This window comes from Babylonia areolata, chromosome 17, assembly GCF_041734735.1.
Source record: "Babylonia areolata isolate BAREFJ2019XMU chromosome 17, ASM4173473v1, whole genome shotgun sequence".
Taxonomy (NCBI): Eukaryota; Metazoa; Mollusca; class Gastropoda; order Neogastropoda; family Buccinidae; genus Babylonia; species Babylonia areolata.
In genome coordinates this window covers 6,789,454-6,799,453 of record NC_134892.1, presented here as the reverse complement: position 1 = coordinate 6,799,453, position 10,000 = coordinate 6,789,454, and the positions used below count along the sequence as shown (strand labels likewise).

At 38.5% G+C, this 10,000-nt stretch overlaps 1 protein-coding gene across 4 annotated transcripts in view; it reads left to right on the top strand.

The window, feature by feature from the left end:
* LOC143291461 (dynein axonemal assembly factor 8-like) overlaps nt 1-10,000 on the top strand; it is an 89,204-nt gene that overhangs the window by 38,750 nt on the left and 40,454 nt on the right. For all 4 annotated transcript variants that reach the window (XM_076601329.1, XM_076601327.1, XM_076601328.1 and 1 more), the window contains exons 25-26: nt 1,427-1,521; nt 4,114-4,264. In XM_076601329.1, the coding sequence (XP_076457444.1) occupies nt 1,427-1,521; nt 4,114-4,264 (246 nt within the window). The remainder of the gene's footprint in view (nt 1-1,426; nt 1,522-4,113; nt 4,265-10,000) is intronic.

The following is a 10,000-nucleotide window of genomic DNA, read 5'->3' as shown; positions in this document are numbered from 1 at the left end:
GTTGGGGGTGTGGGTGGAGGGTGGTGGGGAGGAGGAGTGTGTGTGTGTTGGGGGGGGGGGAGGTGGCTGTCGCAGTTCTACTTGCAAGGGATCTACAGTTCGGACCTCATCCACAACGGCTTGTATGGTAAGTTAGGGGGTGTGGGTGGAGAGTTGATGGGTTGGTGGGGTGGGGAAGAGTGTGTGTGTGTGTGTGTGTGTGTGTCTGTGTGGTGTGGGGAGGGGGCTGTCGCAGTTCTACTGGCGAGGGATCTACGGTTCGGACCTCATCCACAACGGCTTGTATGGTAAGTTAGGGGGTGTGGGTGGAGGGTTGATGGGTTGGTGGGGTGGGGAGGAGGAGTGTGTGTGTCTGTGTGGTGTGGGGAGGCGGCTGTCGCACTTCTACTGGCGAGGGATCTACAGTTCGGACCTCATCCACAACTGCTTGTATGGTAAGTTCGGGGGTGTGGGTGGAGGGTGGTGAAGGGGGTTGTGGGTGGGGTGGGGTGGGTGGGGTCAGGTGGTGGGGAGGAGGAGTGTGGGTGGGTGGGTTGGTGTGGGGAGGTGGGTGTTGTGACTGTGTGTGAATGACTGGCATGCAAGAGAGCTACGATTTGTCTCGGCACAAGATTAACCCTTTCATCCCTAGGGAGTTTACACAGCCTCGGCAGCCTTCCCCCAGTCATAATATTGATGCTGAAAGACCATATGAATACCTTTATTGTCATTGTTATATATGTTATTGTCATTATGGTTATTATCACTATTATTGTTGTGATAAATATTGTTGTTATTCTTGCTATGATTATTATTACTGTTGTTATTATTATTATCATCACTATTATTGTTATCATTATTAATATTGTTGTTGTTATTGCTATTATTATCATTATTATTATTATCACTATTGTTGTTATTATCATCAATATTGTTGTTATTATTGCTATGATTATTATTATTATTGTTATTATTATTATCACTATTATTGTTATTATCATCAGTATTCTTGTTGTTGTTTGTTATTATTGCAAAGATGATGATGATGATGATGCTGATTATTGTTATGATTATTGTTGTTGTTCTTATTATTGCTATGATTATTATTATTATTGTTATATTATTATTATCACTATAATTGTTGTGATTATTAATATTGTTGTTATTGTTATTATTGCTATGATTATTATTATTGTTGTTTTTTGTTGTTATTATTGCTATGATTATTATTATTGTTGTTGTTTGTTATTACCATGATGATGATGATGATGATTCTTTACAGTATGCACAAGAGGGATTTTAAATACATGACAGTAAAGAACACAAAGACCTGTTGACTCGGATCTGTTGCTTATTTTTTGTTTTTTTTTCCTTTTTTTTTGTTGTCACATGTGTGTTGATGATTTTTTGTGTTTTTTTTTGTTGCCGATGCGATGGCGGTGTCTAGCGTCGCGGACGTACATAGAGTCAGTGTGGGACCTGCAGACGTTCTTCCCTGACGGCCTGTGCTGTGACCCCACCTACACCCTGGAATATGAACAGGTGGGTGGGTGGGGGGGTTTGGAGGTGTTTTGTTTTCCAGCATTTTTCTTCTTCTTCTCCTTTCCTTCTTCTTCTTGGTGTTCGTTTTCCTTCTTCTTCTTCTTTTTCCTTCTTCTTCTGTTTCCTTCTTGTTCTTCCTTTCCCTACTTTTTCATTCTTCTTCTGTTTCCTTCTTGTTCTTGTTCTTCTTTTTCCTTCTTGTTCTTCTTCTTCTTTCCTTCTTTTTCTTGGTCTTCGTTTTCCTTCTTCTTCTTTTTCATTCTTCTTCTGTTTCCTTCTTGTTCTTCCTTTCCCTACTTTTTCATTCTTCTTCTGTTTCCTTCTTGTTCTTGTTCTTCTTTTTCCTTCTTGTTCTTCCTTTTCCTTCTTGTCCTTCTTTTCCCTTCTTGTTCTTGTTCTTGCTTTCCCTACTTTTCCCTTCTTCTTCTTTTTCCTTCTTGTTCTTGTTCTTCTTTTTCCTTCTTGTTCTTCTTTTTCTTTTCCCTTCTTGTTCTTGGTCTTCTTTTTCCTTCTTGTTCTACTTTTTCTTTTTCCTTCTTGTTCTTGGTCTTCTTTTTCCTTCTTGTTCTTGGTCTTCTTTTCCCTTCTTGTTCTTGGTCTTCTTTTCCCTTCTTGTTCTTGGTCTTCTTTTTCCTTCTTGTTCTTTTTTTTCCTTCTTGTTCTTCTTTTTCCTTCTTGTTCTTGGTCTTCTTTTTCCTTCTTGTTCTTGGTCTTCTTTTTCCTTCTTCTTTTTCCTTCTTGTTCTTTTTCCTTCTTGTTCTTCTTTTTCCTTCTTGTTCTTGGTCTTCTTTTCCCTTCTTGTTCTTTTTCCTTCTTCTTTTCCCTTCTTGTTCTTGGTCTTCTTTTTCCTTCTTCTTGGTCTTCTTTTTCCTTCTTGTTCTTGGTCTTCTTTTCCCTTCTTGTTCTTGGTCTTCTTTTCCCTTCTTGTTCTTGGTCTTCTTTTTCCTTCTTGTTCTTGGTCTTCATTTCCCTTCTTGTTCTTTTTCCATCTTCTTTTTACTTCTTTTTCTTTTCTTTCTTCTTCCCTCTTCTTCTTCTTCACATTTCCTCCTTCTTCTTCTTTCCTCTTTCTCCTACTACTTCTTCTTCCTCCTCCCCTTCTTCTACTTCTTTCCTCGTTCTTCTTCATATTCTTCTGCTTCTTTTTCATTCTTCTTCTTCTGCTTCTTTCCTTTCACTACTTCTTCTGTATTCTTCTTTCCTTCGTTTTCTTCTCCTTCTTTCTGTCTTCTTCTTTCATTCATTCATTCATTCTTTCTTCTTCTTTCCTTCTTCTTTTCCTTTATTCTTCTTCACATTCTCCTCCTCCTCTTCTTCTTCTCCTTCATTCTTCTTCATTCTTTTTCGTTGTCGTTGCCCTCCTCTTCTTCTTCTGTCCCTCTTCTTTTTCTTCTTCTTCTGCTGCTGCTCCTCATCCTTCATCTTCTTCTAGCTGGGTGGCCACACTGGACCTGCTGATGATTTTTATTATTATTATTTTTTTTAATAAATAAATATTACTTTGATTTAGAAGGATACTGTATTTTCCTTTGGCGGTGATAAAAAAACCCAAACTAAAGAATTTTTTTTTTTTTTTTTAAAAGGAGAAAGAGGTCTACCTCATGTATTTCCCCTCAGCTGTTATATGAGTAAAGCTGTTGGTAGAGTACAGTGCAGTATGGTGATACAACACTACAAAACACAACACAACAAAGTGCAGTAAAACACAATAACAGTACAACACAACACAACACAGTACAATACAACACAATGCAGTACAACTCAACACAACACAACACAGTACAATACAACACAATACAGTACAACTTGACATAACACAACACAGTACAACACAACACAGCAAAGAACAATACAACACAATACAGTACAATACAACACAACACAGTACAACACAACACAGCAAAGAACAATACAACACAATACAGTACAATACAACACAATACAGTACACCTCAACACAACCCAGTACAATACAACACAATACAGTACAATACAATACAACACAATACAGTACAGCTCAACACAACACAGTACAATACAACACAATACAGTACAATACAATACAATACAGTACAGCTCAACACAACACAGTACAATACAACACAGTACAGTACACCTCAACACAACACAGTACAATACAACACAATACAGTACAATACAATACAACACAATACAGTACAATACAATACAACACAATACAGTACAATACAATACAACACAATACAGTACAGCTCAACACAACACAGTACAATACAACACAATACAGTACAATACAACACAATACAGTACAATACAACAATACAGTACAACTTAACAAAAGACAGTACAATACAACACAATACAGTACAACTTAACACAACACAGTACAATACAACACAAGACAGTACAATACAACACAATACAGTACAACTCAAACACAACACAACACAGTAAAATAAACACAATACAGTACAACTTAACACAACACAGCAAAGTACAATGCAACACAATACAGTACAACACAACACAACACAGTACAATACAACACAATACAGTACAAATAACACAACACAATCATCCTCATGAGTGTATGTGTGTGTGTGTGTGTGTACAGATCCCTTGTTCTGCAGTAGACAGTGTGACTGACGTCAACTTCAGCAAAACGCGTCATGCTGTGCGCCGCGAGTCGTCACCGCCTGACGCGGCTGGTGGGTCGTCGTCATCATCGCCATCATTGTCGTCGCCTATCTCCGACATTGTTGTTGGTGAGAGTTTTAGAGAGATGGTGGTGTGTGTATGTGTGTGTGTGTGTGGGTGGGGGAGGTGGGTTGGTGTCGGGTGTGTGTGTTTGTGGGATGGATGGGGGTAGGGGGGCTGTACATGTGTGTTTGTGTCTGTGTGTGTTCGTTCTTTTGTTTAGCGTCTTTTCACTATCAGTGATATTAGACGTTAAAAAAAAATAAAAAAAATAAAAAAAAAATTAAAGGGGTGGGGTGGGGTGGGGTGGGGACATGGGGTATAACTAACATGCTATTACATTTAACAGTAACAATTCAATAATAATAATCATAATAATCAGAAACCATTAACACAATTCTGAAGTGCATTAAAGGAATGTAGAAATAGGGCTATGAACTAATGCCTGTGAAAGTTCGACCATAAGAACCTCGTCAGAAATAACTTTACAAAAATCATCTGCAGAATTATTATTCTCTTTGAAATACTTGGGCAAGAAGGTACGTAACTGCTGGCAGTGAAACAAACAATGATGCAAGCTGAACTGCTTACCACAGATGCATGTAACATTTTTACTATACTTTATCTTCAGCGCATCAAGTTTTATACGGAAGAAAGTAGAGGTTATTAATCTTGTATAGCAAGCTGATGGATTCGGTATCTTTTCTTTAATAATATTCTCGGGGAATAATGTTCCTTTATGGTTTAAAAACTTTAACTTCCATCGGTTATGAAATCGACCCCATGCTGATTTTTCTAACAAAGTGTATGCCTCTTTTACGGAGAGACGGACATGGATTTTTGTCGATTGTTCTGAATCTTGCGCTCCTCTTTTAGCTGCTTTATCAACAGTTTCATTGCCAAGAATGCCCACATGAGAAGGCACCCAACAAAAACTTACCTCAGTCCCTTTAATCCTTAAACAATGTACCAAATGATTTGCCTCAATAACTAAGTCAGGTCTTGTTTCAAGGCTGAATAGTTCTAGAGCATAAAGTACTGATTTGGAATCAACAAAGAATGCTATTTTCGAGAAAACTATTTGATGGCTCACTAAGTAGTTCAGAGCTTGTATAATAGCAATTAGCTCAGCTGTGAATATGGAAAGGTGTTTTCCAATAAAGTAAGATTTTTCAACTTTAAAGGCAGGAATATAGAAAGCCGCACCAGCGTTTTTGTCATCAAGAACAGATCCATCTGTAAATACATGGAGATGAGTCTGATATTTTTCTGTTATATGAATTCTGGCAGTACTTGTCGTGATATTGATGTTTTCTTCCTTTTTTGTTTCAGAATAAGTGATATCAAAATCCGCTTTCAACATTTCCCAAAAAGGAACAGGAGAATGATGTGGTTTTGCAGCTAACTCTTTCATGTTAACTTCAGATTCTTTTAACAGATTTGAAATGTAAGTTGCAACTGTTTCTTGTGAAGAGATGGCTTTAGCTCTTTTAGGAAAATCAATGTCTGATCTTACTGTCAGTTCATCAGCAATGAAATTTTTTGTCATTGAAGTGTACCTCACAGCGAATTTTGCTGTTGCTAACTCACGATGTTCATTTAAGGGAAGAATTCCGGCTGTTTTGTATGTTTCCTGATTGGATGCATGAGAGGGCACTCCGAGGGCAATTTTGATAGCCTTACAGTCTACACTTTGAATCTTTTGTAATAGATATTTAGGTGCACTGAAAAATATTTCTTGTGCATAGGTTATCTTAGATCTTACAAGGGCCATGGCAAGATGAATCAATGTTTTTGTATCCATTCCCCAGGGTAAGCGGCTTATAATTTTCATAAAATTGATACTTTTCCTTGCCTTTGTTAAGATGTAATCAAAGTGAATGTTCCATGTCAGCTTTGAAGTAAGATAAACGCCTAAAAACTTCACTACCTGTTTATAATCAATGACGTCACCAAGTAATTTAAAAATGGGTGTGCTAGATGGGTTACCACCTGAATTAAACAACATCATACATGTTTTTTCAGTCGACAAAGCTAGACCATTGTCAAACATATAGTTACCAATGTTATCGAGATCAGATTGATACAAACGACGTATATAATTCTGTGCTCTTTGTGGGGTTGACTTTTTTAGATTGACACCCATCCACATACATATATCATCAGCATACTGTACTAAAACTACACGATTTGACAATGCCTTTGGTAGATCCTGAATAAGAATATTAAAGAGAATAGGGGCTATAACTGAGCCCTGTGGAATTCCCATGTCAAGTTTATGTGGCAAAGAATAATGTGTTCCCACCCTTGCTTGAATAATTCTATTAGATAAAAAACTTTTAATATACTCATAGAGATTACCAGATATTCCAACTGATTTCAGTTTGAATAAAAGACGTTTGTGCCAAACCTGATCGTAGGCTTTTTTTACGTCAAAAAACGTTGCGAGGACACTTTTTCTGCGGGCAAACTGATGTTTTATTTGAGTTGTAATCTTTACTAGGTGTTCGACCGTTGATCTTCCTTTTCTAAATCCAGCCTGGTTCACTGGAATGATATTGTATTTTTCGCAGTAAGTTATAATTCTAAACAGGACTATTTTTTCCATCAATTTACAGACATGCGAGGTCAAAGCAATAGGCCTGTAACTATTTTTATTACGTTTAGGTTTTCCTGCTTTTAAAACCGGTACAACTATTGATGTTTTCCATATCTGTGGTACAGTTCCAGATGTCCAACATTTCTGATATATTTTGTGTAGGAAAACGATACAATTTTTTGGGATGGGTTTTAGCATCACATTCGATAGTGCATCGATTCCAACTGAACTTTTTTTATTGCCAAGGGAAGCTATAGCGGTTTGTAACTCCTCATATGTAATAGGAGAATTAAACCACAAGTCATTTTGCGGAATGGGATCACTGTATAAAGCACTATTTTCTTCCCTGTCTCTGTGTGTTTTACACTCAGGTGATAAGCCTTCGTATTTGCTATTTTTCGCAAACATTTCAACAAAGATTTCTGCCTTTTCCTGATCTGATAGAAACTTGTTTTGTGAGTCATTTGATATTGGGCAACTTGGTAACTTTATTCCATTTTTCATTTCTTTCATTTTTGTCCAAACTTTATTAAAGTCTTTATGATCTGAAATTTCTTGTGAACAAAATGATGACCAATGATCTTTTTTAGCTTGGGCTACAGTCATATTACTCTGAGTGTTTGCTTTCTTCATTTCTTTGTGGTTTGGGGGCTTACTGTCCGCGAGGTAGTTCTTAAATGTTTCTTTCTTGTAACTAACTGCCTTTTCACATGCATCATTCCACCAGACATTGCCTGAACGGTCACCTGACTTCACAGCCTTTACTTTTGGTATCGACATATCAGCTGCTGATAACACAGCTTCTGTAAAATTTGAATACATTACATCTACACTCTCATTCTCAAGTTTTTCAAAATCGTGAGAGGTAAGAATGTTTTGAAATAAATCCCAATTTGCATTTTTATATTTATATTTTGGAATTATGTCGACGTTATTATCAGGCTGATTATCATCATCAGCGATTGTAATGATGATAGGCACATGGTCGCTTCCCAATGTGTCTTTATGTGTTTCCCAGGTACATGATGGGACTAGCTCCGGGGATATTAGTGTCAGGTCAATTGCTGTTGGTCTGTGTTTTGAGACGTCAGGAATTCTAGTAACACTACCATCATTCATAAGATAAAAGGGGCTGTCTGTGATGTTTTCTATTAACCGATTGCTTGTTACAGTTTTACAGTCCTTTTCCCAGAATGGAGCGTGAGCATTGAAATCACCAGCTATTACCCATTTACCAGGCTGTTGTTCTTGTAATATTCTAAGCCACTCAGTATTTCGATCGTTTGGACCTTTCGGAAGATAAACGGAAAGTACGTTAAGAATTAGCTTGTTGCTAAATTTTACTGTAGCTGCACAAGAGTGTATGTCAAAGCTTGCAATAGATTTTAAAACAGGAGACTCACATAGATTATACTGTAATTCCCTAAGTATATAAATAGCAGTACTTATCTTCTTGCCCTCGTTCCCAGTTTCATATACTGGTGGAAAATAATAATTTGGAAGTTTGGGAAGCTTACATGCACTGATATTAAGTGACTGCAGAATCAAAACATCACACTTACTTGATGCTAGAAAATGTTTCAAATAGGCCAGGTTAGATAGAATAGATCTGCAGTTCCACTGGAGCAGCCTAATTTGCAATTGCGTTTGTTTTTTCATTACTGATTATCTTTCCTATCAGATAGGCAAATAATGTTATCAATACTATGAATAAATCAAACTGTATGATGGTGAAAATAAACCGTAAATGAAAGGAAACGGGAAACAAAAATATTAGTCTAAATATTGTCAACAAAAAATGCACTTGCAAACGGCAGGAAGAAAGGTCACTCAGCAAAACAAGAATATCGCTCAGCACAAAAGTTTATCAGTGCCAGGCAGAAGTTGACGCAAATGTTAATAAAACACTGGCCAGTCCATCAGTGCGTCGTTAGGATTGTACCAGCTGTGATGAAAGGGGGCGGGGTTCTGGTGATGGTGGAACCTGGCTCTGCGTGTTGATTTCTTCGGTGTTTCCCAGAGAAGATCTCGAACATGTCGCCCGATGTTTCCTGCGAGGATGCTGGCTCCTCTGCCGTTGGGGTGGACAGCGTCTCTGAGGGCGTTGGTCTTGAGGTTGTCGTTCTTTATAAATGATATGTTTTTTTCGTCAAACAGTTCCGAAGCCACCATTGCGTTGAACAGTTGTCTCTTGACCTCCAGTTTTGAATCTTTGACGGTGGTTGCTGAACTTACGATGAACTTTGTTGTTGGATTTTTCTTTGCAGTGTCTTTCAATGTTGAGGTAAAGAAATTACTGACTTCTGTTGTATCTTTTGATCTTAAGTCGTTGATGCCACAATGAATGACAACAGCTTCAGGCTTTTTCTCTGTGGTGGTGACAGCTTGAAGTAAATTTCTGGTTTCAGACACTGTGTGGGTTTTTTGCATGGAGGCTTTGAAGTGGTATGATCTGCCCAGTCTGTTTTCCTGCACACGGTTGAGCACGGAATCATGGAGAATTATTACCTTGGGTAATTCCCCGTTTTCTTCTTTCTGCGCAGAGCATGTAATTCCAGACTTTGTACTTTTTACGTCATCCATCGTCTTTTCGTCACAAGACGTCACCGATTTTTCAACTTCTTTTTTCTTCTTTTGAAGGGCAGTTTTGTCTTGGTGGCTTGCTCGTTTTTTGTCTGCTGCCGGGTTCTCAGGTGAGGGAACTCTGGCCACGTCGGCGTAGGTAGGTGTAGGGCTGGGGCTGGGGCTAAGACTGGGGCTTTCAGTTTGTGTTGCCTGTGTTGTCATGGAAACAGGTTCCATTCTGCAACGTTTTGTTGGCTCCTGTTGTCCCCGTACAGTTGCTTCCAGGGAAGAGACACGATCACACAAAACCATTATTATTTTTCTTAGATCCATGATCGTGTCGGACATCTCGGGAATGGAACTGAGATTGCTCATGGGTCTTGTAGTCGTGGAACTCGTGTCGGTGGGATTAGACAACCGCTTTGTACGTTCAGTACTCCCAGACTCGCTTCGCAAAACCTTCACGGACTCACCGGTTTTAAGGAGGAGTCCGGTCGCCTCATTGTTCTGAGCGGTATTACTGTGTGCAGCTGCAACTGGTTTCCCGCTCGATTTTCTTGTTCTCATGTCTGCAAAACGTCTGCGACAACTTCGTACCGCGAAGAAATTATCTGCTGAGTGTGGTCTCCGCCATTTTGTC